Below are 27,814 nucleotides of genomic sequence, written 5' to 3'. Positions count from 1 at the left end.
GATCACGTACGCATGCATGTGTGTGTTCACATGTGTGTGTGCAGGCACCCATCCCCTCTGCTGCTGCCCCACCTGCCTCCCCTCCAGATCTGCTCACTCCCTGCCTGTTCAGGACTCTGCCCTGTTAGTATCATCTTGGCGGACTTCCAGGAGGTGCCCATCGGTAGTCTAGTAGTTGGTAACAGTGAAAGGTTCCCTTTTAGTTCGAGTTAAGGCAAAGTGCTTCTCACTACAACAGACAAGCCTGAAGCCTTTCTAGTACATGTTTCTCCCTCAAGGAGTAACACATGGACCCTGCTCCCCTGGCTTCCTTTCCAGTTCACGCCCTGCGACTCTATCACCCAGCCAACAAGGCAACTTCGTTCTCCAAGACCCATGGGCTCGGCCCATGGCCTCGCGGTCCGGCATTCCCTGACCGCCCGACTTAGGTGGGCTGCACCTTTCTGATGTTTGTATTCCCTGACGGGCTTAGTTCGCGTCAGATTCCAGGGTGCAAGGATGACATCTCACGAGAAAACTGCCAAGTGACACGGAGGGTGTCGGGTGTCACACGTGACGCTCATTTACTAAACAGCCGCCACACGTCAATCGTTGGTCTGGGGACAGGGCCCTGCCACACCGTGCTGGGCAGACAGGTGTAGTCGATGAACAGGGAGCATCAGAGGTGGACACCGTGGTGGAGACACACACAAAATTGCTACGGGGGACGTGCGGGACAACAGCGCGGGTCCGGGTGAGTCCTGACGACGGGGTCCGAGGGAGGGAGGCGGCCTGTGCATTGATGGGAGAGGGCCGAAGGGCCCCACCCACCAGAAATGAACCCGCGGGAGAGGCAGGTAGGATGGATCCTGGAAGTCTCCGCGGGTGGGTGCTGCCGGTGGGCGGGGGCGCCGCCAGCCACGCCCTTCCGGTCGTGCAGCCGGAAGTGGAAGTGGTCGCGGAACGCTCAATTCCGGTCGGGCGGCGGGCAGCACCCGTTTTGATGGTGAGGGGACTGCGGACAGGGACCAGGGGGTGGACGCGGACGCGGGATCCCGGGCGGTGGTCGCCGGCCTCCACCGCTGTCCCTCCCGGGGCTCGGGCGGGCGGGGCGCGGCCCCGGAGGCGAGTGGCGCAGCCCTGGTAGCAGCCGCCGCGGTCCCGTCACCCCAGATGTGTTCGGGCCGCAGTCAGTCGTCTTCTCCTCCGTCTGAGCGGGCGCGGTGTCGCCCCTCGACTGGGGGTCCCGTCATGAGATGACTGTCCGGTTCTGAGGGCGCTTGGCTGTCCCCTAGAACGTCATTCGGAGCTGAGGCCGCACATATCCCCGAGGCGCGGACTGAAGCTTTGCGCACCTGTGGCCACTGGAGACCCCTCCTTGTGCGACACTCCGCCGCATAGTGAAAATCGTACAGGTGTTAATGTCGCTGGCAATGCTGGAAGCCTGTCAACGTGAAACAAGGAAACAAAGCACATACAGGGTTATGTACGCAGGTGGATGTCAACTTTGGAATGCAAAGGAAAAACGGGAGCCCTGGCAGAAGTGCCTGCCCCTCGATGGCGGACTTAAGGCGGGGTTGCCTGTTCAGATTTTCTGCATTGGTGTCCATACCTTCATAATCAGAAAAGAAAGACAGTGGTTGTGATATAGTTCCACTTGAAAGATAAAAGGCATATTATGTACAAGCAGAGGACTTATTTAACACTTAGGAAATCCTCTGTGGGTTTCAGTGTTTTTCTGTAAGCATGTGGGAATGGGGAATGGAAATTTTAGGGAGAGGGTGGGTCTTTTTTCATACCTTTGAGAAGCTGTGTACAGAAAACATGCATGAAAATGGAGGCTCGATGGTTGAAGTCCAGGGGAACGAATTCTTGTTTGATCCTCTCATTTGCCAGACGCCAGCTCTCCCTTTTGACTTCATGACCAGGATGTTGGTGGAGCTGGGATTGAAGGCAGGTTTGCTTGGTTTGGCAACATCTCTTTCTTTATGCTGTACCCCAGTCTTCTGTCTTCTCACCTTCGTTTACTTGGCTGTGTTAAGTAGTGCAAAACAAATCTGGGTGCTACAGACTGTTGTGATTCTTGAGGGGTATCGTAGATTGTGTGCTGAGACTTCTGGGGTGGTGAGGTGTACTGTCCCTGTGCTTCTGTGTCCCCACTGAGCACTTCTGGTACAGCTGTCCCACCAGCATGGCCAAGGGGTGGTGTGACAGCTCCAGAAATGAGAACTTGGCCCCGTCTGGGCAAGAGAAATGCCTTGGAGACTGACATCTGATGTGCTGAGTGGTCTGGGACCCACTCAGAGACATCCTCCATATGCTCAAATCTTATACCTGTGAATGCTGCTGTAGAACTTTCTTCATACTTGAGTTCTTAAGTTTTATATTTATTATTAAGGCGTTGATGGTTGTAGTCCAGTGCTCTTTCAGGTTTACTGGATTAATCAAATGCTCTCTTTGTAAGTCCACTATAAACAACTGACTGTTGGTGGGGTGAGTTGTGTACCTGATGCTACTACCTTGCTAACATACTTCCCCTCCTGTTCCCTCTCACCTCTGCACACAGGGTATGTAACTCTAGTATGATAGGGTCCGAGATTCCACCTGCCTTTTAACCATGAAGGAGACTGACCGAGAGGCTGTTGCAACAGCGGTCCAAAGGGTTGCTGGGATGCTTCAGCGCCCGGACCAGCTGGACAAAGTGGAGCAGTATCGCAGAAGAGAGGCCCGGAAAAAGGCCTCCGTGGAGGCCAGATTAAAGGTATGAGGCTGGAGAGGCCACAGGCACCTGCTGAATCCCCAGGCAGGACATAGTCATTTATCTTGAGTTTTAGGTTCTTAGCTTCCTCATTGTCATTTTCCTAAATTAGACTTGGTGATGATCTGGGAAGCAGCAGAGCAGAGCAGAGCAGAGCATTCCCTCTACTTAGCACATGCCTTCCAACAGTCTATTACCCATCTATAGATTTATAAATAAGATTGTGGGAATATTGCAAACATGAAAACACACAATCTTTTCTGGAATTTCCACTTAACTTTTTCAAAGCTTTTCTACATCGTGCATGCTGAGAATATTTTGTGTAGGTCACTTCAGCACATGCTGTAACAGGCCGACTGTGGGCCAGGTATTCTGCTGGCCCTGGGGAAGGAGGGAGGAAGACAGACACAGGTATTAAGAGTGTGTGCGAGTGGGGCAAGAAAGAAAATCATTCTTTTCAAGATATTTTATGATTTGGGTTGGCTTTCAACTTAACTCATATGAAAAGAGGAGGTTTCATTAAAATATGCACATGCAGTATCGTTACAAAAATGGTAAAAACCTGGGCTGCCGTGGTGACAGGCAGCAGGATGGCTGCAGGGTGTCCAACCTTTTGGCATCTCTGGGCCACACTGGAAGAAGAAGAAGAGTTGTCTTGGGCCACACATTAAATACACAAACACTAATGAAAACTGAAGAGCAAAAAAAATTTTTTTTTTTAAGTAAATTTACGATTTTGTGTTGGACTGCATTCATAGACATCCTGAGCTGCATTGGCCCACAGGCCGCAAGTTGGACACCCCTGGTTGAGGATTTGTCTTTAAGGAAAGTTAATTCTCACGCTGATATGGCAGTGAGGTCAGCTCTCCACTAGAAAACACTAGAATCCAGGTAAGGTAAGGGCAGCCTTGGTGAGACAGAATGAGGCCATTCATTTGTAAGGAGGCATCCCAAAACCGTGGACGGGTTGGAAACAGCAGTTCCATGTTAATTTTAAAGTGTAGACTTGCTGCATTTTTAGTCAGAATTTTAATCTGTTCTAAAAATGTGTGGGATTAACTAAGGGTTATCAATAGTGACTTAGAAACCTTGTGTAGTCTTTTGTTACTTATTTCTAAACGCAACTTAAAACTCCTGGATTAAAGGTGTTCTTGGTCTCTTTTGTGCTACTTAGTCTGTCCCCTCCCTTCTACCTGTGTCCTCTGTCCTGCCCGTTCCCTTCTGAGTGTACAATTCACTGGGTGGCATGCCAGGGGCCCCACAGAATGAGTCCAGACTGTACACGCACCAGCTCTGCATAGTCGGGCTGGCTCCCCTTGAGTGGAGTCTGGTTTAGGCTGAATGGCAGGAGGCCCCTCATCTCTAAAGCTGATGAGCAAGTCCTGACAGTCTTCTGCACTGAGATAAGGCCTGTTAGAAAACTGAGAGGCACCTGGGAAATCACAAGGGGTCCTTCTAAAGATACCATTTAAGGGGTGGCCACGAGACCTGAGGTGCACCCACAGTGGCATCCATTGCCTTCAGGTGGAGGGGCTGGATGAGAGGTGTGAGGTTTTCTCAAAAAGCTTTAAAAGGTATTGTTTTTTTTTCCAAGCAGCAATGAAAAAAAGTTTTCTTGGGAATCAGTTAGGTACTTTGTTGAGTTTTACCCTCTTTGCTCTGGGTATTGACTCTTCCCCTGCTGCTGAAATGGCATTTCTCTGGGGAAGCTTTGTTCGTGGCTGCCCAGCACTGCTCACTGCCCACTGTCGCCCCACAGGCAGCTATCCAGTCGCAGTTAGACGGGGTGCGCACAGGCCTGAGCCAGCTCCACAACGCACTGAACGACGTGAAGGACATTCAGCAGTCCTTGGGCGATGTCAGCAAGGACTGGAGACAGAGCATCAACACCATCGAGAGCCTGAAGGATGTGAAGGATGCCGTGGTGCGGCACAGTCAGCTTGCTGCCGCCGTGGAGAACCTCAAGAACATCTTCTCAGGTAGCTGGGCCCGCAGCAGGGCAGGTGGGCGCTGCGGGCATCACAGGGCAGAGTGCCGCTGGTGCTCATGCCCATGGCTCTTGCCTGGTTTTCCTTGCTCTGTGGGTGATGGAGAGCTGGTCCAGCTTCTGTGCAGTGTGTCTTGTAGACCTGTTTCAGAGTGTGCAGTAGGTGTGATTCCTACTTGCACAGTTAGCTTCTTTTTTTGAACATGGATAGAAATGATCAACTGAGCAAGTAAAGACCAGTAGCTCTGTGCTGGTCAGGACAGAGGAGTGAGTGATTGACCCAGTGCCGTGTGAGCTGCATTCACTCGGCAGTAGGGTGGCCCTTGTTAGATCCATAGACCAGCTGGGGCTCTGCCAGGTACAGAAGGATAAAGATGTGCCACCCTGGTGATAGGAACTTGTGGTCTGTGACAGAAACAGCCCTGTGAACAGGACAGACTGAGTAATCATCAGAGGGCAAGGTGATTAAGGAGAGCGGCAGTTCCCAGGAGGAGGAAGAGTATGCACAGCCCCGGGCCCGCAGGGCAGGTGTGCAGCACACTCTGGAGTCTCAGTCTTCTTTGGAACCAGACCTGGTGGAGGCTCTGGGGCTGGTGGGGGTGGTCTGGGGCCAGGAAGCTGTGCGAAGGACCTTGTCAGAGTAATCTCCCAGCACCTCCATAATGGTAGGAAAAGCGTTCCAGGGCCTATTCAGGGAAGTGTCAGCTGTCACCTAGGTGGGCTCCCTTTTGCATTCAGCACAGCTGATGCCCACATGATGCTGTGATGGAAGCTGCTCGTGTGCTGCCCCTCACCCCGGAGCCTGTCCCCCTGCCTCCATCAGGTTCACCAGCACCCCAGCAAGAACCCTGGGGATGATCTAATCACTTCTCTGCCTTCATCTCGTGTCAGGTCTCAGCGAGTTCTTTCTGTCTTTCCCCAAACTCTGCCTGACCCCTGAGTGTCACCTAGCACAGTTCTTCCTACCAGCCTGCCACTGTGAATCCGTAGCACAGGAGGCCTTTTTCTTGCCACCTCGTACCTTGGTGATCTGGGTCCTGTTCTCACGCCTGTGTCTGATAGCAGCATGTTGAGTGCCTGACCCCATTGCTCCGTGCCTGTTCATCTTCCTGGGTCTGTGCTCTGAGTCACTTCTTGTGTCTCCCATTAATGGCACAGCAGCACTCCCGACTCCATGGTGGGTGCCTAGGGAGCAGCTCCCCTTGCTGACTGCTGACTGCCTGGAGCTGGAACAAAGTCCTCACGCCAGGATATCCTTCATCCAGCCAGTGCCTTCCTAGTTAATTTCCTCCTCTCTTACTTGCCTGTTAACTGGCAGCCTTTTCTTCCGCCTTGGAAAGGTAATGCCAAATGACCAGAATGTTTCTTTACTGGAAGACGTTTACCCACGGAAGTTGAAAATAATTGTATTCCCTTGGTGAACAAATGTGCCTGTGTCGTATATGTTTTTTTTTTTTGTTAGGAGTCGATTTTTCCTGGGAGGACACTGTGCTTGTTTGGCGCCCTCCAGACTTTTCCCATCGCCTGTAATTCAGTAGTGCTGTGTACGCAGTGTTCTCCCCACTTTTTGAAAATGAAAGTACATACAGTACAAAATGCACTGTCATCACCACTTTAAGTGTACAGTTTTGTGGTTTTAAGTACTTCCATATTGTGCTACTCTCATCACCATCCATCTTCAGAACTTGTCATCTTACAAACCGAACCTCTTCACACAGTGCAATATGTCAGTTGCAATATCTCAAAACTGGAGGAAAAAACCCTGAAACTACACCCATTAAGTGATAGCGCCCCACTGCCCCTCCCGTCAGCCCGTTACTAGTCAGAGGTCTAGTTAGATTTTCTGTTTCTTCTTGGTTTGGTCTCAGTAGGCCTCAGTGTCTTCCCAGTAGTTTGCCGTTTCCTCTAGGCTATCCAGTGTGTTGGCCTACAGTTGTTCATGGCATTCTCTTTCTTTCTGTAGAATTGGTAGTAATGTTCTCCTTTCGTTTCTCATTTTAGAATGTGAGTCTTTTCTCTTTTTTTCTTAGTCCATCTAGCTAAAGATTTGTCAATTGTGATCTTTACAAAGAACCACATTTTGGTTTTGTTAATATCCTCTTTTACTTTTTTGTTCTCTACTTTTTATTTCTGCTCTAATCATAATGATTTTTCTTTCTTCAGGGTAGCTTTAGGTTTAGTTTATTATTTTTGTAGTTCCTTAAGTTGTAAAGTTAGGTTGTTGATTTGAAATCTTTTTCTAGGTGTTTATAGCTGTACACTTCTCCTTTAGCCCTGCTTTCTTTGCAGCCTGTAAGTTTTGATGTGTTGTTATTTTCATTTGTCATAAGTATTTTCTCATTTCCCTTGTGATATTTCCCTTGACCCATTAAGAATATGTTGTTTAATTTCCTTAAATTTGTGAATTTTCATCTGTTACAGGTTGCTAATTTTATCCATTGTCACAAAAGATACTTTGTGTGATTCCTATCTTTTAAACTCTATTGAGATTTAATTTGTGGTCTAACCTATGGTCTGTCCTGGGTCTCATGTGCACTTAATAAAAATGTATGTGCAATTGTGTACTGTTCTGTATATGTCTGTTAAGTCTAATGGTTTATTGTGTTGCTTAAATCCTCTGTTTTCTTCTGTCTGTTTTTTCTAGTCGTTGTGAGTGGTGTATTAAAGTCTTCAAGTATTATTATAGAGTTGTGTTTCTCCATTCAGTTCTGTCAGATTTTTCTTCATGTGTGAATATTTTGATGGTCTCTCGTTAGGTACATAAATGTTTAAGATTGTTGTATACCCTTGCTGGATTGAACCTTTTATTAATATACGCTATTTTTTTGTCTCTTGTAGTTTTTTAAAATTTCAATATTTTGTCTGGTATTCGTATAGGCTCCCCTGCTCTAGTTTGGTTACTCTTTGCATGGAATATCCTTCTATCCTTTCATTTTCAATCTGTTTATGGTTTTAGATATCAAGTGAGTTTCTAGTAGACAGCATAAAGTTGGATGGTGTGATTCTTACCCAACTTTTTACTCCAAAAGATTGTTTAATGCATTTGCCTTTCAAATAATTACCGATAAGGAGGGAAAATTCTGTCATTTTCCCATTTGTTTTCTATATGCCTTAGAGCTTTTTTATCCTTTATGTTCTGCATTATTGTCTACTTATGTGTTTAATGGACATTTTTGTGCTAAAACATTTTAATTCTCTTCTGTTTTCCTTTTGTGTATATTCTGTAGCTGTTTTCTTTGTTGTTCCCATGGGATTACATTTAACATCCTAAAGTTATAATACTTTAAGTTTATGCAAGTTTGATTTTAGTGATATAAAAACTCTACCTCTGCAACTCTGTCCTCACCTCCTCTCAGTTATTGATGTCACAGAATTACATATTTTACATTGTGTATCCAAAAATAGACTGATAGTTTTTTTAATGCATTAGTTTCTCAAATTATGTATAAAGCAAAATGTAGAATTATAAAGCAAAGTTACAGCAATCCTAGCTTTGGACTAATATTTTTATTTTTTCTAAATGTATTAGTCTCTTAAGTTATGTAGAGTAAAAAGTAAAGTCACAAACCAAACTTACAAAAATAGTGACTTTTCTAATTACCCATCTGTTGTCTTTCCTGAGATAGTTGTTTCTCCACACAGCTTCAAGTTAGTGTCTGGTGTCCTTTCACTTCACCTTGTAGGACTCCTTGGAGCGTTTCTGGGGGGCAGATCTGGTGGTCATGCGCTCCCTCGGCTTTTGTTGTCTAGGTATGTCTCAATTTCTCCTTCACTTCTGAAGTATAGTCTTGCCAGCTACAAGATTCTTGGATGACAATTTTTTTTTAACCCTGAATATACCAGCCCACTGTCCTTTGTCTCCAGAGTTTCTGATGAGAAATCTGCTAACGATCTTATTGATGAGCTCTTGTATGTAATGAGTTGCTTCCCTCTTGCTGCTTTCAAGATTCTCTCATTGTCTCTGGCTTTCCACAGTTTGGAGGTCTTAGTGTGGGTCTCTGAGTTTTTTTTACTTGCAGTTTGTTGAACTTTTGGATGTTTATATTGATGTATTTCATCCAATTTAGTAAAATTTTTACTGTTATTCAAATATTCTCTCTTCCCCTTATCTCCCTTCTCTTCATCTAGGGTCTCCACGGTGTGCATGTGTCTGCCTGACGGTGCCCCAGAGGTCCCTTTAGCTGTGTTCACTCTTCTTTCATCATTTTTCTTTCTGTTTCTCATACTACATAATTTCTCTTGTACCATTTTCAAGTTTACCTATTCCCTCTTGTGTCTGCTCAAATCTGTATTTGAATCCCTAAAGTAAAATTTTCATTTCAGTCATTATTATTTTTAGCTCCTAAATTTGGGGGCAGGGGTTCTTTTAATTTTTTATGTCTTGATTTATGTTTCCATTTTGTTCATTTGTCATGTTCTTAATGTTCTCCATGTCTTCCTTTAGTTCTTTGAGCATCATATTTAAAGCTTGTTTTAAAGCTTTTGTTTAATAAATTTCCCATCTAGTCTTTCTCAAGGACAGTTTCTGTTGGTTTATTTTTTATTTTGAACCTTCATACTTCCCTCTTGTCCTGCTAGTGTTCCAGCCCAGGCAGGTTCACATGAGATATGGGCAGACAGAAGAAAATAGGAGGAGCCTTCAGCATGTCTGACACGCCTCTATTCTGGGTGGGACAATCCACGTGTGCCACAAGCCACAAGTAGCACCGCAGAGAGTCCCTGCTTCCTTGTATACTGCGTGAACACAAAGCCAGCAAGTGTCAATAGCTGACCTTATGGTTATATGACAGAGCTTAAATCTGCTCACGCGGGCCCTGCTCCAGGGTATACAAACACTGCTGAGTCACAGTTGCCTGGACATCCGGGTGACAGAGCCTGACTGACTCCATTATCCCTACACCTGTGTCATTGTATGCCTTGTGGTTCTTTCGGTTGAACACAAGATGTTTGAATTTAATAATTAGGTAACTCAAAATCAGATTCTCCTCTTCCCCAAGAATGCTGATTTTTGTTTATTGTTTTTGATTTTTTTTTTATTGTTATAGGCTATCTGTGCTGAGGATCAGCCTGAGAAAAGCGAGAAAAGCGAGCGAGAAAAGACTCTTCTCGAGTCTTTTCTGAGCTTACACCTTTCCCTGGGCCTATGTAGTCACTTTCTAAATTTCCCTTTATATGAGGTTGCCTTTAAATGCTCTAGTCTTTAAACATCTGGCTTCCAAAAGGGAAAAAGAGAAAAATGAAAGAGGTAAAAGGTACTGGTCCTGTAAGTCCTCTGGATGTCACTTCACCTAGTTAGGGAGGGGCTCGCAACAATGGCACCCACCTTCGTGTCTGCACCTCTGTGATCAGAAGCACAGCAATCAGCAAGTGGAGTGCAGGTCCCCAGTATTTGGAGGTTAGGGCCCTTTTTGCATACTCTGGCTCCTGCGAGTTGTATGTAAGCTGCTGTAGAGACATGTGGCAGGTGTGGTGGCTGCTGGGGGACAGTGGCTGCTGTTGTGCTGAGAGCTTAAATTGAACAAAATTAACTGTAATTTCCTGTCCAAGCCTTCCCTTGGAAGTTGCAAGACTCTAGAGTTCAGCAGACTCTATAGTTCTACAGTAGTTACATCAGGCAGATTCTGTTGGTACAATTACCCAGATGGGGGAGACAGACTCTTGGTACTTCCTCCTCTGCCACCTTCCCAGAATCCTGTACAGCTGTATGTGATTTTTCACAGTGCCATCTTGTGCCTTTTTCCCCAGTGCCCGAGATCGTGAGGGAAACCCAGGACCTCATAGAGCAAGGGGCACTCCTGCAGGCCCACCGGAAGCTAATGGACTTGGAGTGCTCCCGGGACGGCCTGATGTACGAGCAGTACCGCATAGACAGCGGGAACACTCGGGACATGACCCTCATCCACAGCTATTTTGGGAGCACACAGGGGCTCTCTGATGAGCTGGCCAAGCAGCTGTGGATGGTGCTGCAGAGGTCGCTGGTCACCGTCCGCCGTGACCCCACCTTGCTGGTGTCTGTTGTCAGGATCATCGAAAGGGAAGAAAAGATTGACAGGCGCATACTTGATCGAAAAAAGCAAACTGGCTTTGTTCCTCCGGGGAGACCCAAGAATTGGAAGGAGAAGATGTTCGCCATCCTGGACAGAACTGTAACTACCAGAATCGAGGGCACGCAGGCAGACACCAGGGAGTCCGACAAGATGTGGCTCGTTCGCCACTTAGAAATTATAAGGAAGTATGTCCTAGATGACCTCACTGTTGCCAAAAACTTGATGGTTCAGTGTTTTCCTCCCCATTATGAGATTTTCAGGAATCTCCTGAGCATGTACCACCAGGCCCTGACCACACGGATGCAGGAGCTGGCCTCGGAAGACCTAGAAGCAAATGAAATTGTGAGCCTGTTGACTTGGGTCTTAAACACCTACACAAGGTAACACTAACTTTGCCCCTTGTGTCTTCTTTTATGTAGAAACTGTAACAAAAACACACCAACCTTCTCTAGACAGCCACTGTTGTTTTGCTCCAGTCAGGTACTCAGCACCGCAGGCATTATTTTCCGGTTGATAAAAGTCATCTTTCTGTGGGGGCTTGTCCTTGAGGTCAGGGCCCAGCCTCTGGTCATGTGAATGCCCTTATGTTTGGGTGGTACCTCTGCCCTTGACATCCAGTCCACATTGAGCAGTTCAGGTTGGACTTTCCTGTGGTACTAAGGGTCACTATACACTAACCCGCTTTCTCCTCGAGGTGACACTGAGCAGGTGGTTTCAGTGGACAGGTGAGGACACATGGGCCCAGGAGGTCCTTCAGAGTCCCTGTGGTTGGTGAGGAGATGCCCTCACTCCTTTGCCAGATTTGGTTTCTTTTTTCTCACCAGTATGGTGGTAAATTCAGTTGTCCTTTTTGCATTTTAGCCTTGGGGCTATGTCACTTCACGAAAGGGTGAAAGGGTACAAGACGGAACAGTGGTTGGGTATTGTGAAGTTGTTTAAGATCATCTGGCTGAGAGGAAAACACAGTGTTTTGTGAATAAAAAACAGTATTAGGTACTATATCGGAATTTTTTTTTTAAGTCTTATCACTAGTGTGTAGAAATTAATTAAACCTCTTGTTCTAGCAGTAAGGTTTTGGGATGTTTTGTTTTTGGTAACAGCTTATAGTAGATGCTGTGTACATTTTTAGTGCAGAAAAATATAAAGAGAGAGGAAATATCTCACCTTTTTAATGATGATCCTTGTGGCTGCAGCCTTGGTCACCTCCTGTGTGCCGCTGTCACACAGCCCGGGAGCCCACGGCTGCCGTGGTTGCCCCCTCTGGCAGTCATCTCCGTGCAGCCCTGATCTGTTTGTGTTCCCCCGAGGAAGGCACTGGACGATTATCTTCCTTCAGTGCGCGAGGGAGTGAGGCACAGGGAGTAATGTGCCCGTTCACACAGCCAGCGAGTCAAGTGTAGAACAGGGTTCAAATCTGGACCCTGGGCCCTCGCCTGTGCCCCAGCCATCTGACATGGGGGGGTGTGTTTATGTGGCATGCTGAGTTTTGTGTGTTGATTTTGTTTTTCACTCAGTACGTGGTAAGCACTTTTCTGTCTTGGGCAGCTTCCTGTTGTCTTCCCATTCCATCATATTGGACTTTATCATGGGAAGAATTGAACTGCTTTTGTATTGCAAATATTTTCATGATGAATTAAGGTTCTTGGTGGGGGGGGTAATAATTTGGGTTAAATGAATCATCTTTTGACATTGGCATAATTTTATGAAGTGTCATTTTATTCAGGAAGATCTTGTATTTCTTGTAGAGAGTGGACTAGTGTCATTTAAATATACATTTAGGGCTCTGGTCAATGTAGCTCAATTGGTTGGAGCAACATCCTATAAAGCAAAAAGGTCACAGGTTCAATTCCTAGTCAGAGCACATACCCCAGGTTGTGGTTCAATCCCCAGTCAGGGTGCAAATGAGAAAGCAACCAATTGATGTTTCTCTCTCACATTGATGTGTCTCTTCTTGCTATCTCTCTCACTCTCTCAAAAAAAAAAAAAAAAAAAAAGCCCTGGCTGGCATAGCTCAGTGGATTGAGCACGGGCTGGGAACCAAAGTGTCCCAGGTTTGATTCCCAGCCAGGGTACATTCCTGGGTTGCAGGCCATAACCCCCAGCAACCGCACATTGATGTTTCTCTCTCTCTCTCTCTCTCCCTCCCTCCCTTCCCTCTCTAAAAAATAAATAAAATCTTAAAAAAAAAAGAAAAAAAAAAGAAAAGAAAAAACGTCCTCAGATGATGATAAAAATAAATAAACATACACACACATTTAGGGAATGTAGCATAAGGTATGTGAATTTTCTGAGCAGTTGAACCTCGGACCTTTAAGAACCCAACTACATACATAGGTATTAACCGTTTTTTAAGAAAACTTTTTTCTGAAAGTTAGTCTATATCCCTGCCTTCTGAAGCATGGTAGACTGGATACAGTGACATTTTCCTTGCTGACTTGAGTTGCATTATGGATGTGACATGTTCTCTGCACTAGAGATTACTCTCCTGTTTCATAAAACATACCTGTTCAGCACCTCCGATTTGCCCCGGTCTTCATAGGAGGCACTGCGGTACTACAGATGATCTCTCCACACTGGGCCTGTTTCTCAAGGGGGCCTCCAGGACCTTGTGACACGGGCACCCGGGCTCCTTGGCCAGTGCCCAAGGCCCTGCCTCTCCTCCAGAAAAGAAGTAGCAACACTTAGAATTTTCTATCTGTTTCCTGGCTTTTAATCTTTCTTGTTCCTGGGTTTTTTATAGCACAGAGATGATGGGAAACGTGGAGTTGGCCCCAGAAGTGGATGTTAGCAGCCTGGAGCCTTTGCTTTCTCCAAACGTGGTCTCTGAGCTGCTGGACACGTACATGTCAACTCTTACTGTGAGTAGAGCAGCGTGTGGCCCCGAACAGTCTGTGTAGTGCCCAGACGCTGCTTCGGTCTCTGCATGTCAACCTGGAACCAATGCCAGTGTGCAAAAGAAGGGAGTGAGACCCTGCCTGGACATTGGCTCCTAAGGATGCGCAGGCTCTCTTTTTGGGAAATTAGGTCTTGAAACATATACTTGCCAGTTAGATGAGGGGAATGGCCCAATCTCTAGCCCTGGATGTGGAGATTGTGTGGGGCACACATTCCGCAGGTATGGAAACTGGCCCTGGTTGGAGGAGTGAGCCTGTCCTGACCCCTGCAGGCTGATAAGACCTCGGGATGTCCTGCTGATGTGTGGTGGTGCCTGCCAGCCACTTAGCATTGAGCCTGGGGATGAGAGGGTGGCAGTTAGGGCACCAAATGCTGCCCAGTGATCCCCAGGCAGTCTCAGAGTAAGATGAAGTCAGGGTCTGCTTCCGGCCTGCTCACCGCACAGCGTTCTGACATGCAGAGGCCCACGCCGTGGAAGCTGGGTGGTGGCTCTGTGCACATGAGGTGAAGGTGCTGGTGTCCGGTCTTCCACGGACAGGTCTGTCTTGGTGTTCTGTGTACTTCTGACAAACCTGACCAAAAGCATGGAGGCTGGTGGGGGCACTGCTGCTGTGGAGTTGGCTCTCGGGGTGGCTTTTGTGGCATTCCCTTGTTTGAGAACAGGAATTCTGAGCGTGCTGTGTTTGGTTTCTGGGGCTGCACCAGTGTATCCTTGGCTTAGAGGTCATATTCTTTTCTCCCTCCCTCTGCTGCCAAACTTCCTTAGTCAAACATCATTGCCTGGCTGCGCAAAGCTCTAGAAACAGACAAGAAAGACTGGATAAAAGAGACTGAGCCTGAAGCTGACCAAGACGGGTACTACCAGACGACATTACCGGCCATTGTCTTCCAGGTACCACCTGTGGATTCTGAGGTTCACTTCTGGGTAGTTAACAGGGTCTGTGGGTTTTACAAATGAATGCCAAGTGCCTCATTTCGTAGTGAAGATAGAAAGAATCCTGCCCAGTGCCTCAGGTCCTCTCTCTGAAGCTGAAGAAACTGAGGGTTGTACCTGCCAAGTAGATCTGTCTAGGGTCACTTTAGTTTTCCTAATCCTTTTGCACTTGAGCTAGAACTGAATTCTTTGTTATTTGAGTGTAACACTTGGATTTGAGTTTGCTTGTTTGGAGTATCCTGATATTGTAAATGCCTTTATAAATGCCATAGAATTGAGTCTAACCTGATGGAGTTGGGGAAGAGTCCCTTAGATTTTAACAATAATCATGCATTCTTACAGATAATATATTTTGAACGCCTGGCCACCTGATAGTGTACCCAGTGCCCTTCTCTTTTTTCTGGCCTGTGCAGTTTTTTTCAGTTGAGTGGATGACAGTAGGAGGCCTGAGCCCTGCTGGAATATTCATATGACACTCTGTCTGCTGCCAGTTCTGGGGCTAGCCTGCAGAAATGGGTACTGGTGGTGGTTTTCTCCAGGCAACACTTAGCCACAGATTGGTCCTCACCCTTTCTTTATTTTTATTCTTTATTTATTCTCACATCATAACAGCCCATTTGCAACAAGGACCTGGGGTGAGCTTTGCCTGCTGGCTCTTCTGTCTTTTCAAGTTCACTTTTTCTTAGCTCCAATATATGTCCTAATTCTTCTTAAGAAATCCACATCAGTAGTCACTGTGCAGCACCCATGTCACCTCATGGGCCCCGTCTCCTTGCCAGCTTCCCCTCAAGGAGACCTGCCTGTTTATAGGCAATTAGGAAATGATTCACTTGCTTTTTTTGCCAGGTGAGAAAGTCGTTTGTTTAACTTTATTTTTCACATGGTTTCATTTTTTCCTCTGAATTTGGACTATCCTAACTCCCAGTTAGCAGATGGGGTTTTATATAACGGGAAATCTGTGCTCTTGTGAGTTTGTGTTAGAATTCATCCATTCTCCAATTTTTAGATGTTCGAACAGAATCTTCAAGTTGCTGCTCAGATAAGTGAAGATTTAAAAACAAAGGTACTAGGTTTGTGTCTTCAGCAAATGAATTCTTTCTTAAGTAGGTATGTATTTTTGCCATTGTATTAATGTAGAAAATACATGTTTTTAAAAATCAGAGGCAAAACTGTGTTGGTCCTGTTATGCCTTATATTAAAAAAGAGTTTAAGCCTGGGCTGACTGTAGTCACCTTATTTTGTCATTTAGAAAGGCAGCCTTTCCTTGTTACCTTCTGTTGGGTGTGTGTCCCCAGACCCCTGAGATGCCAGGTCTGATCCGTGCCACCCCCAGCAGTGTTGTCAGCACGCCGCAGGGGTGGAGGTGGAGCTTCTCCGAAACGCTTGTCCTTCCTGTAGTCTGAATTTCTGCGGCGGGTGGACAGCTCCAGGAGCGGTGGCTCCTACCTCTGGGAGGCATCCCCAGCTGAGCCAGCCCTAGATGGGGGCTCAGAGGGACTGTACCCCCAGGATACCCCCTCCCTTGGAATTGTTCATGAAGAAGATTTTTCAACCTGTGCAAAAGTAGAAAGAATGACATAAAAAACTGTTTACCCATCATCCAGATTCAAGAGCTGTCCCTTTAAAAACCACCCCTTGCCTCATGCGGTCACCCTCCCCCTCCCTTCTCCCCTGTGCTCTCTTTCTCTGCTGAAGTAACTTTAGAGAAAATCCCAGACATTGAGGCATTTCCCCTGCATTCTCTGCCCTAACTACACTGCTATCAACCTACATAAAACTGCACAGTCACTCCACAGGACCATCTGACACCAAGTTTGTATTTGGGCTTTCCCAGTGGTCACATACATATCTCTATAGTTACGTATTCTACAGCACATGTGGTTTTTCGGGGTCTCAGGTCTGTGACGCAGGAGAACAGTCCCTTCCCTTCTATAAGCCACTGGCTTGTGGAGAGTGCACATTGTCCTGTAGAGTGACCAGCATCTTCCAGCCCAGGTCTCGGACTGCCATCTGCTCACAACCATAAGTTGTCTCTAGCAGCCTATGGGATTCCCTATATTATCATGCTGTAAGAGCCCTGCACAGGTGGGATGTGTGTTCCACACGGCAGCACATCAGGAGACGCGTGTCTTCCCATCCTGCTTTGGTAGCTGGCGCCAACAGGCAGGCCCCTCAGAGTTCCCGTCGGCCATCCATCTGGGGGGCACGGCCGGAATTAGTCATTTTGTTAGGGGAGTGAGGTTGGATTCTTCTGTAAAGAGGAAGCTTTTCTCATTTCCTCAGCCATTTGATTACCTGAACCACACTTTGGACAGAAAGGTAGAATACTGAATATTTCCCTTTAGTTGCCAATTTTCATTTTTTTAAGATCTATAGCATGTTGTAGTGTTCTACTCCTGTACATGTTTGAGGATCTCCATAATTAGTTAAAAAATAAAACGTGTAGCCCTCTCAGTTGTTTGTTTTCGTGACATCTAAAGAGTCTCATTTATTTTTTATTTGATTTCTTCAGGGAGAGTTTCAGAAAGGGACATTTTATCTAATACTTGATAGTGTTCCCGTTTTATATATTCTAGGCAAATTATGTCAGAAAAAATAATACTTTCCCAGTGACTCAATCAAATATTCCAGAATATTTTTTTATAATCAGAACCCTATTTCAAAGAGTTGACATGAAATTAATTTTTAATAATTCATTTAAAATGACCAATTTTTCTGTTCTTTTATTAGTACAGAGCATCCAAATTTTCTTTTTTGTGTTAAAGACTTGTCTGGTCAAGCGTTAGTGATGTAAGCCACATATTACGAGTGATGTCAGTGTGGCATGTGAAACACCTGCAGGCTTTCCTCTGATAGCATTTGCTGTGGGTTGTGCGTCCTCAGATACAAAGACGAAGCTCAGCTGTATAAGGAGGAGCACCTGAGGAACCGGCAGCACCCTCACTGCTACGTCCAGTACGTGATCGCCATCATTAACAACTGCCAGACCTTCAAGTAAGTGACTGTTAGGGTCAAAGACAGGCCTGTGAGGACACTCAGCCGCTTCACCGAGCCTCAACTCTTCCTTTGCAGAGAATCCATAGTCAGTTTAAAGAAGAAGTACTTAAAAAACGAAGCGGAAGAAGGCATGTCTCTGAGCCAGCCGAGCATGGACGGGATTCTGGACGCCATCGCGAAGGAGGGCTGCAGCAGCCTGCTGGAGGAGGTCTTCTTGGACCTGGAGGTGGGGCTGTCCGGCTGTGCGCCCGAGCTGAGTGCGCTGCCTGCATCCTCAGTCGTAGTAAAAGCACTGTGGCTTTTCTGTGACGTGGTGTGCCCTGGGTGGTGTAGGTCTGAGTTTTGGTCCTGCTGCACAACTGAATAGAGACTTCCGGTAAACATCAGTGGATTATAACCGAGAACCATGTCACAGGAAGACTGCTATATTCCTTAGCAGAATCTTGATGGCAAAGAAATACGGCTATAAAAAATATTATTTGTTACTTACCAAGATGGCATGGATTGCAAACATGTTGTCAAGGGCATGAGCAAAGGGACAGTCTTGTGTTTTGTGCAGAACATGAATTGTGCAGTTTTTGGAGGACAGTTTTGAAACAGGTAACTGAGGGTTTAGTTTGCGTGCTTTTTGGACAATTCCACTTATAAGAGTTTTACCTGCAGAAGAGTACAAAGTCACTACAGCATTTTTGTAAATTGCAAAATGTGACAAATTTTAAATGTCCATCAGAATAGGGTGGGTAAATTAGAGAATATTTGTATGATAAATTCAGGGTGGGGCAAAAGTATTATTTTTTATATAAAATGACAGTAATTAATAAATAATAATACAAGAATAAAATTCCACACACAACTGTACACCTACTTTTGCCCAACTCTATATATAGTCAGTCATTAAAGGTGAAATGTGTGCACACAGATACCAGCATACCTCACAGGTGCATGTGGTCTGAGTCCCGTGTGGTTAAAGTACACACTTGCAGGTTACACACCAGTAGTGCTTGTGATTACCAGGAGCTGTCGCTCACAGCAGCACATCAGGCAGATGTGCAGGCACCCCTCCTGATGCTAGGATCTCAGTGTCAAAGTGATGTTTTCTGTGGTCTGCTCTTTAGCCACATCTCAGTGACCTGATGACAAAAAAGTGGCTGTTGGGATCGAATGCTGTAGACATCATCTGTGTCACCGTGGAAGACTATTTCAATGATTTTGCCAAAATTAAAAAGCCATATAAAAAGGTAAGAGTGTGGGGCACAGTCACTAGCATGCTGGAGCCCACGTGGCATCTTGTGTAGAGTTCAGTGTCGAATTAGTTCTGTGAGTGGAAGTTCGGAGGTGGTTTTATTAACCCAAGGCAGGAGACATCGGTGTCTAAAGATAAGATGGAGGTGGCGGTGATGGCACCTCTCAGTGAAGACTGAGACCATCTTCTGGCTTTACTGCTCCTGACACCCCACTAAAGCCACACTGACACACGGCCACAGACCCGATCCCCCGTGGGTGGTGGGGCAGTGGCCATGGTTCTGATGAAACGGCAGGGAGAAAGAGCAGTCCTCTGTCCAGGTACCCATCAAGACACATTGGCTACTGGACTTCCTCCAGTCTGCAGAGGTCCCGTGATAATAGGGAGCCCCTGTGTTAATTACTGTTTAGTCTCCTCCAAGTCTTAACAGTACAATGCCACCATGTCCTCATCCAGGGCTAGGGCCTATTTTCATGTGCACCCAGCCTTGTGTGGTTTTTGCTATTGTTGTTATTAAAAGTTTCATCTGGCCGTGACTGGCGTGGCTGAGTACATTGGGCTTCATCCTGTGGAGCAAAAGGTCGCTGATTCAATTCCTGGTCAGGGCACGTGCCTGGGTTGCGGGCCAGGTCCTGAGTTGGGGCCATGAGAGAGGCAACTGATCAATGTTTCTCTCACACATCTGTGTTTCTCTCCATCTTTCTCCCTCCCTTCCCCTCTCCCTGACAATAAATAAATAAATAAATAAATTTTTAAAGTTTCATTTGTAAAATCAGGCTTTCTAGCTTTTTTTTTTTTTAACAGAAATGAAGTGGTTTTGATATGTTGACCTCATATCCAGACACTTTGTAAAACTAACTGTTCCTAGGATGTGTCTCCACGTCTTTCCAGGTCTCTAGGCAGACAGGAGTTTTATCCATGAACGCTGACGTTGCATGTGTTCATTTCTGGTCCTTACAGCTTTCATGTATTCTCCATGCCTTGCTGTACTGGACACCCAGTCCAGTGGGCATCTGTGTCTAATTCCAAATCTTAAAAGAAGTTCTTCTAACTGCCATTAAAAATAATACTTGTAGGGAGACCCAGGTGCTTTAAGTCCACCTGACTGATGGGTCCCTTCACAGCTGTCAGGAGGCTCTGGTGCTTAGAGGTCTGGTGGGATCAGCCAGCTCTGGTCATTTTCAAATTTCTTTTTGCTTACACAGGTTTTAATTCCAGTTTTTATTTCTTTAAACATTTTGTATGTTTATTTAACTGTCGATGTCTGGGGTCTGTGTGTGGAGTCCCCGGGCCGGGAGCTTGTCTCTGCAGACTCCCAGTCCCGGTGGCTTGTCTCCCAGTGTGGTGATGCTCATGCCTTACGTGAGGGCGTCTGCTGTCCCAAGAGCCTGGGCTGTTGACCGGAGCACAGTCCTTTGATCCTGCTCTTGGCCGCAACCCCAGGCAGGTGCTGGGTGCTATCTTGCTTGTCTTGTTTTGGGTCCTTGGGTTCTCCCTCCCTTTGGCACAGGGAGTGGAGCACCCAGCCTTCCCAGGTAGGCACAGCTCTGTTCGGTCTGGAGCTGTGATGCCACTCATCATGTCAGCGCAGTTTTTATTTGCACGGTTGCGGGATGACTGCCTAGTGCCCACGTGCCACTGGGGGTGGATCTCAGTGGGAGCTGGGGTCTGCGTTGTGTCCACATGTGCTGTGGAGAGAGCCGTGGCCTTCTCTGACGTGTCCTCAGATGGATGGACTCGGGGTTCCTCCTTCCTCTGAAGCTCTGTCACCATTTTCCTGGTTGTTAAACAGGCTTCTGTGGATGAGGCACGATGTGTGTGCTTCGTGCACATCTGTCCTTTGGAGCCTGTCCACTTGAGAGGGCTGGAGCTGGGGCCTGGCTCAGGGTCCCCAGTTTCCCTGCTGACCCCAAACTCCACGCTGAGGTGAAATGCTCTGAGATACGTGCAAGATGAGACAGCTGGAGGAGTCGTCTGGGGTTACCCAGAGGGGTGGGCATGAGGCCCCGTGAGTGGTCTGGGAAAAGCACGTGCTATACTGGCTGGCCTGGCAGGAAACCGCCCTGCAGCGATGTCTGCTGCTAGAAGGACGTGTCGTGTGAGGCTGCAGGCAGGCCGTATGTGGGGACCTTTATTCTGTTTGTCCCCTGGAGGGACAGTCAGCACCTGAGACGCAGGGTCAGCTCCATTGGCACCCACCTGCACGACTCTTGCTGGTGCTGGGCCCTGCCTGTGTAATTCCTTTTTATCATTGGATTTCAGGGAATCAGAGTGAATGCTGGTATGATTTTCTAAAGTAAAAATTATAATTAAATGTCACAGATGTGCTTATTTACTTACTCTGAAGCCCTGCCGTCTGTGCTGATGGGAAATGGGAAGGAATGCACTCTGTTCACACGTCGACCTAGATTTAAGTGGAAGTCCGTGTGTCTGAGGAGCTGACGTGTCTCTGCTCCCCAGCGGATGACAGCCGAAGCGCACCGACGTGTGGTGGTGGAGTACCTGCGGGCTGTCATGCAGAAGCGCATCTCCTTCCGCAGCCCTGAGGAGCGCAAGGAGGGAGCCGAAAGGATGGTCCGGGAGGCTGAGCAGCTGCGGTTCCTGTTCCGAAAGCTGGCGTCTGTGAGTGCCACTGCCTCGTGCCCTTTCAGAGTTGCTACCACTAAAAAGTATCCCTGTGGGTGCTTTTCCAGTTTCCACCCATAGGACTTTCAGGCCAGTTCGTCAGTCATGTCAGGAACCAAGTGACTAATTCTTGTTTCCTGTACAAACAGGAGAATCTGTATAGAGATCTGTCTGACCCGTGGTTGGGGCACATATGCTCAGGGCAACATCTTCAAGACTTCTGGTGTCAGCACGTAACCAGACTTCAGCTCTGAGACACAATGCTCATCCGTCCCTTCCCTCATGCGGGGCTGAGCAGACCTCGTGAACCACCCAGCCCCCAGCCCCGTCTCTGTGCTTAGTGCTCCCATGGGAATGACCCCCTGTGGGAACCTCCTTGATGTTTACGTGAAAGGAGAGAATGGGCTGGCCAGCCAGGCATCCTCAGCCAGAGGGAGGGTTTGAGAAGCTCCAGCCTGTGTCTGGTGCGAGGCGTCATGGTGCTGCGTGCTGCTCATGACCTCTACACTCACTTCTAGGGCTTCGGCGAAGAAGTGGATGGGTACTGTGATACGATCGACGCCATTGCAGAAGTGATTAAGCTGACAGACCCGTCCCTCCTCTACCTGGAAGTTTCGACTCTGGTCAGCAAATATCCAGACATCAGGTAATGGCCTCCTGTCTCAGCTAGAACTCAGGGAGCAGAGCAGCAGGGTCATTCCAAGGGTCCTGGGTTTTAGGCATGTCCCTGAGGGGTGATAGTGCGGCAGCTCTGGGCTCCTTCAAGGGTGAGCTGTGCAGACAACAGTTGCAGGCAGAGTGGGCTTCTGAGAATGACAGCGGACTTGCCTGCATTTCATGTGCCCTCTGCCAGCCCTGTTCGTGTTCCTCCCAAGTGTCAGAGTGGGTGGGGCCGGGCTGGGACTCGCTCGATGTGGGTAGGAAAGTGGCTGAGCAGAGTGGTTTTACGAAGCTTACCTTGTGCTGTGGTGGACTCAGAAAAGGTAGCCTGCGTTCTGTGCTTGGCCAGGACACCTTCCAGCCCTCGTGGGGAAAGGGGCCTGCCCACGGGGCTGGCTGCAGGCTCCTGCAGACTTTGCACACCCACCCAGGTGGCCTCCCAGCATCTTCTCCTCCTGCGGTTGCTCTGGGCTGGCTTCGAGCAGGAAGAACCGATGGTCCTGTGCTCTCCGGGGTCCTCCTGTTCTAGTTAGTCTGTTAAACAAAGATTTAGAAAAGGAACCTTTAAAAAACTTCTCAGTTATAGACTGAAAGACCATGTTATGATACGAAAACTTGGGCTTCTCCCCCTCTGATGGGACGGGAGACATGCCTTTCACTTGCAGCTGCTGACCCTGTTCTGGGGACCCTCAGTGTCAGCTGAGCCGCAGCGGGTGGTGGGGGTGGGGAGCTTGAGTAAGGCTCCAGGCGAGCGGCTCGGTGCATTCTCCCATGCACCCCTGCCATTACCCCTGCTTTCCCAGAGACGACCACATCGGCGCTCTGCTGGCCATGCGAGGGGATGCCAGCCGGGACATGAAGCAGACCATCATCGAGACATTGGAGCAGGGCCCCACGCAGGCGAATCCGAACTACGTGCCCATCTTCAAAGAAATCATAGTTCCCAGTCTGAATGTGGCCAAGCTGCTCAAGTAGCCTCTCAGTTTCCAGCCTGAAGCTGGTCCCGCACTCATCACCCCACGAGTGACAGCCAGGGACACATGGTGTCGAGCACAAGGCTTCCTGAGGGACAGGTGCTCTGGTGGTGGGTTCTGGCCCTCTCGTCATGGACAGGCTTTGTGAGCAGGGTCCTGGCTGGCTGTTCCTGTTTGTCTCTCGGCCTCCCTCCCGTCTGCAGTGTCAGCACTTTGGATGCCTCTGTTCAATAAAAATAGCTGCTGCGGGGAACTTAGAGATGTCTGGCTTTGGGGTTTTCTTGCTAGCCATGGCTGCAAGGGGCCCAGATGCTACATCTGAAGGCCACCTCCACCCTCACCCACCTGAGTGGGGCAGGGGACTCCCACTGGCATCCCTTTGGCCCGCTGCTCATCACCTGAATAGGCAGTAGTCCTGGGTGTGTCTGATTTATGGGCCCTGCTTGTTCCTGACACAGCCTCTGAGACCCTATTTCTGTCATTCAGCTGTCTGCCCCTGGCTGCCTTCAGCCATAGCTTCATTCTACACATTAATCTTTGTACCAAGCCCAGGAAAGTTCCGCCCAGGACAAACAGTGAGCCCCTGCACGTTCCTCCCCAGCCTCGTACTGCCATCCCGGTGAGCAGGCTTTCATAGGTGGCAGTGCTCTGGTCTAGCTTCGCTGCTGACTGAAATGGGAAACAGAGGGACCTGTTCCTGTTTCCCTGTCACAGGTCCCTCCACCCTTGGTTCGGGGTCCCAGGGACTGGCCAGTTCAGGCAGGAGGGTTGTGGCTGGGGGAGATGCCCGTGCTGCAACTTCCCACCGGACGGCACGTGCGCGTGGGGTCGGGCTGCCCTAAGCCTCCGAGGTGTCCGTGGGCAGGCTTGTTTCCTCTGAGACCTGTCCCCGACAGCACCGTTGGTGTGGTGCGCTCGTCTTCACGAGACCTGAGAAATTCACAACTAGGACTTTCTGGGAAGAGTCAAAACTGAAGTGTGGAAGTAAGTAACTAAAAATTCAGTTCTTACGAGTATTACTGGCTTGGAAGAGGTGTACTCTTCCTAAAGACATCTAGCTGGTGTGCGGTTTCTTGATACATGTGTTAATCTGGTTCCCTACTTACGAGATGCCTTAAACAGCATCTAGCAATGCTCAGTAAATACTTTCGATTAATTGTTAATAATCATTAACTATTGCCCCTTATAATAATAAAAATGCATTTATTTTCACTCCAAGTTACTTCTGGAATAAATGTCCAGTGTGACCACTTAGAGAATAATAGACCCAGGTGGCACATGTTCTGGCTGGTGTCCTACTCTGGTTATTCGATGGTCTCTTGGCTGTGTCCGCTTCAGGGACACGGCAGTCACAGCTAAGCATCGGCTGTCCGAGCTGGATGCCAGCGTCAGCACGGTCCGACAGTGGCACACATATTGGGGCAGGATGTGGGCCAGGATGTGCTGGGAGACATGGGCGGTCGGTCCACAGTGGAGGTCATGTCTCGGCGAGTGGGCAGTGGGTGGGTACGCACGCCCACACCCAGGGTAGGGTTAGGTACAGGCTACCTGGCAAGAGGCCAGCAGCACCCAGGTAAAGTGCCCTGGTTTTAACAGAACAGGCAGCCTGTGTCAGGGGCCAGCTTCATCCTGTCTCATTGGGCCCACTGTCTACTCACTGAGTGTCAGGGTCATTCTCTGTAAAAACTCCTGTTGTTCAGGAGAAAGAACAAACATCTTTAGGAAATTTCCTTGACTCATTCAGTTTCTGTGAGGGTTTCTATCCAGAGGAAACAGATTGTTCCTGGTGGGCAACACCAAGCTGCTCTGCCTCACCCTCCTGTGTGGCGCATGCCTTAGCCAGGATGGTACCGAACGGCAGGTGCCACCTGGGCACAGACATGGGACACAGAGCAAGGAGGGGCCAGAACATGGCTCCCTCTGGTAACCAACCTTAGAGAGGGGAGGCGGGGGCCCTGAACTGACTTAGTGTTTTTAAGAGGTGGCACTAGGTGAAGACAGGGTTGGGGCGATGCTTCTATAAGCCTAGGAATGGCAGCGAGTGCAGAGCTGGGAGGACCCTACAGGGCGCAGAGGCAGTGGGCCCCTGTCCACACCCGATTTCTGACTCCTGGCCGTGAAGGTGTGTTGTCTTTAAGCCACCAGTTCATGGTGATTCCTATGACAGCCCCAGGAAGCTCCTTTCTATCAACTGAAATGGTTGGACTCCTCATGAATGGTATCTATGGACTTGACATTGATGCACTATTTTCTTTTTATAAAAGACATCTAAATTTTAACTATTAAAGGCGTGTCTCTGTGACACCAAGACCTCAAGGATGACCTGCTGGAGATGATTGCCTAGGCTTCCCCGTGTGGCTCCACCTGGGGGGTCTGGGTCCCTCTGGGGGATGGGACACACCTGGGAGGTGGGTTCATTGGGACATTTAGAGGCAGGCACGTGGCTCCATCTCTTGGGCCCACCCCCATTTGTGCCTCCCCAACTAGTCTTATCTTAACCCTGCAGAGGCCCTCCTTGTGCACCGGGCTGTGGACACTGTTGTGCCGTGCTGCCCTTGTTTTGGCCCCAGGCTCACCCACCTTGATGTTTCAGCTACTTCACCCCCACCCCCACCCTTAGACTGGTGAATGCTGCTCCCATCCTTGGGCCTGGCCCCTGTGTGCAGTGACAAGTCTAAGCAAGTAGTGGCAGTGTCCACCTGTCTCTGCTGGGGAGGAACCAGTTCCGAGGACCCAGCCTGTGCCCACAGCTGTGTGTCCACCCACCTCATACCATCCAGAAGGACCCCCCTTGCACATGTGCACACAGTTGTGTACACACACATGTCCACGTTAATTCCAGAGCCAGAGCAATGTCTGCCTTCAGGAGACTGCTCCTTACATTCTCCTTGGTGTGATTTCTCGCTGATAAAGTTTGCACCCAGAAATGCCTTGAAATGTTTTTAATAGATTTGATCAGGCAGTTGTGGCAGGGTCTACGATGGGCCCCCTGCCTGGACACTGCCAACAGCACATTGGGGGGCCCTTTAAGGCACATGGATTGTGATTAGGGTTACACAAAGCTTGGCTAAGATCATTTTCACAAAATTCACAATTTCACCACTCATTATACTTCAATTCCAATTTCAATGAAATTCTTGCTTTAAAAATCTCCTTTCACAATAGATCAATAGTACACAGTACATGAGCACTGTGACAAAATTATTTTCAAGAAGTGAGAAACAGTGACTTCCAAATTTGTGTGCTTTATCATCTACCACAAAGTAGGCCAAAGTTCAGTATTAAATAAATAGGAATTCTTTCCTAATAAAAAATTTTACAACAGTTTTCCTAAGGAAATACATTCATAAGACATTGTTTACATTCTGTTTTACAGTGACAAGAACAGCTAGGATTCTCATTTATGAAATGTATCCACAGTACCAGGGTTTATAACACTGTGTCACAGGTGGAGTTGTCTCTCAATCACTGAAATGTGGGGTTTGGGGTTCTGTGAGGTCTCGTGTCTGGAACTTCAGTTCTGTTATGGCTGTGCTTAGACTGTGCAGTTCAACAAACAGATCTGCCCACCCATCACAGAAACACAGGGCCAAAGGGTTTGTCCAGATGTTTGCCAAATGGATTCACCACTGGGAAGCTGAGTGTCGAGTGGGGTGAGTAGGGTGTCCAGCAGCTGCCCCTGAGCTGCTTTACCGGACTCAGCCTCTGGCACTGCATCCGGAAATTGGATCTGGGTCCAGTGGTCCAGGGGAGTTGTTAAGGCAGCTGGAGGTGCCAGACGGACTGGGCCCTGGACCCCAGATGACCACCTGCTCCTGGACCCAGCCTGCTCTGGAGGAACCACTCCTGCGGGGAGTGGACAGAGCATTACCTTCCTAGTTGCTGTGGTGGCTGTGGCTCGTGACGGCTGGCCTGAGGTCACTACCAGACAGGTTCTGTTGTGCAGAATGTGGCTGCGTCTGTGCTGATAGAGTTGATTAAAATGGTTGCGAAGTGTGGGGAGCAAACTACTGAAAACAAGCTCTCCCTTTACTTGTGATGGCTGAACTAATTCAAATAATGAGCAGCTCTGCTCCCCTCGGGATAAAGAGCCTTCGCTACGGTGGTGAACAAACACCACACTGAATGTTCCTTTTGCTGTCACTTGTTTTTCTCAACAGCAAAGCCACGACAGCAAACTGCAGAGACTTTTCCATCAGGGACTCAATGTGCACCATGAAAACACTATAAACTGCTAGTAATCCTCACTCGTGGAGGCTGTGACAACTTGAGCCCAGTATGAAGTCTCCTTTCCTGAGCAGAGCAGAGCCTGGCTTTAGAAAAGCCTCTAGGAGTGTCCTGAAGTCCACTGTCCCTTTACTCCTTCACTACCTCGACTTCACACAAAACCTTCCCTCTGAGGAATGGGTGGGCAGATGAGGGCGTACTCGGCAACTGCTAAGTTAGCGGGTCCCTCGCTAACTGCTCCCCGCAGGATAGCCAGACAAGGGTCTTGGTGGGGATGGGGGAGCTCTAAGGCCACATCTCTGAGACCCTGGAGGAGGTAATAGGCCGTCTGTGCTACAGCGTCCTCAGTACAGGGCCAGGGGTAAGCAGCTCCCAAGGGCAGAACTTCCACCAGCTTCCCTCTGCTGTGGTCAGGAGGGCCCAGGTCCACTTAAGGACTGATTGTATTTCTAAACAAGAGTTGTTTGCTAAATGAAGGCCCCACTTGG

At 48.2% G+C, this 27,814-nt stretch overlaps 1 protein-coding gene across 4 annotated transcripts; it reads left to right on the top strand.

Annotated features, from left to right (window-relative positions):
• Positions 1 to 379: 379 nt before the first annotated feature.
• Positions 380 to 27,782, top strand: EXOC3 (exocyst complex component 3). Of its 4 annotated transcripts, none has more exons than XM_028513244.2 (13): positions 380 to 733; positions 2,546 to 2,740; positions 4,497 to 4,716; positions 10,470 to 11,151; positions 13,512 to 13,629; positions 14,433 to 14,558; positions 15,607 to 15,707; positions 17,484 to 17,594; positions 17,673 to 17,823; positions 18,713 to 18,835; positions 21,301 to 21,462; positions 21,984 to 22,111; positions 22,929 to 23,350. In XM_028513244.2, the coding sequence occupies exons 2-13, from the start codon at positions 2,597 to 2,599 to the stop codon at positions 23,098 to 23,100; spliced, it is 2,238 nt and encodes a 745-aa protein (XP_028369045.1). In that variant the 5' UTR covers positions 380 to 733; positions 2,546 to 2,596; the 3' UTR covers positions 23,101 to 23,350. The 4 variants fall into 4 exon arrangements, with proteins under 4 accessions (XP_028369045.1, XP_028369037.1, XP_035876198.1 ...); XM_028513236.2 differs by lacking the exon at positions 380 to 733 and adding an exon at positions 900 to 985 and having other exon boundaries at positions 22,929 to 23,358; XM_036020305.1 differs by lacking the exons at positions 380 to 733; positions 21,301 to 21,462; positions 21,984 to 22,111; positions 22,929 to 23,350 and adding an exon at positions 27,693 to 27,782 and having other exon boundaries at positions 2,565 to 2,740.
• The last annotated feature ends 32 nt before the right edge of the window (positions 27,783 to 27,814 follow it).

Source organism: Phyllostomus discolor, chromosome 3, assembly GCF_004126475.2.
Source record: "Phyllostomus discolor isolate MPI-MPIP mPhyDis1 chromosome 3, mPhyDis1.pri.v3, whole genome shotgun sequence".
In the NCBI taxonomy this organism is placed as follows: Eukaryota; Metazoa; Chordata; class Mammalia; order Chiroptera; family Phyllostomidae; genus Phyllostomus; species Phyllostomus discolor.
Note: the sequence above shows the minus strand (reverse complement) of the source record. Positions and strands in the feature narration are given on the sequence as shown.

Bases quoted from the DNA above. Each gene is read 5' to 3' on its own strand.
- EXOC3 (XM_028513236.2), top strand. From the start codon at position 2,597: ATGAAGGAGACTGACCGAGAGGCTGTTGCAACAGCGGTCCAAAGGGTT. The intron at 4,717-10,469 runs GTAGCTGGGCCC...CTTTTTCCCCAG, and splicing joins CCTCAAGAACATCTTCTCAG to TGCCCGAGATCGTGAGGGAA. The intron at 13,630-14,432 runs GTGAGTAGAGCA...AAACTTCCTTAG, and splicing joins CGTACATGTCAACTCTTACT to TCAAACATCATTGCCTGGCT.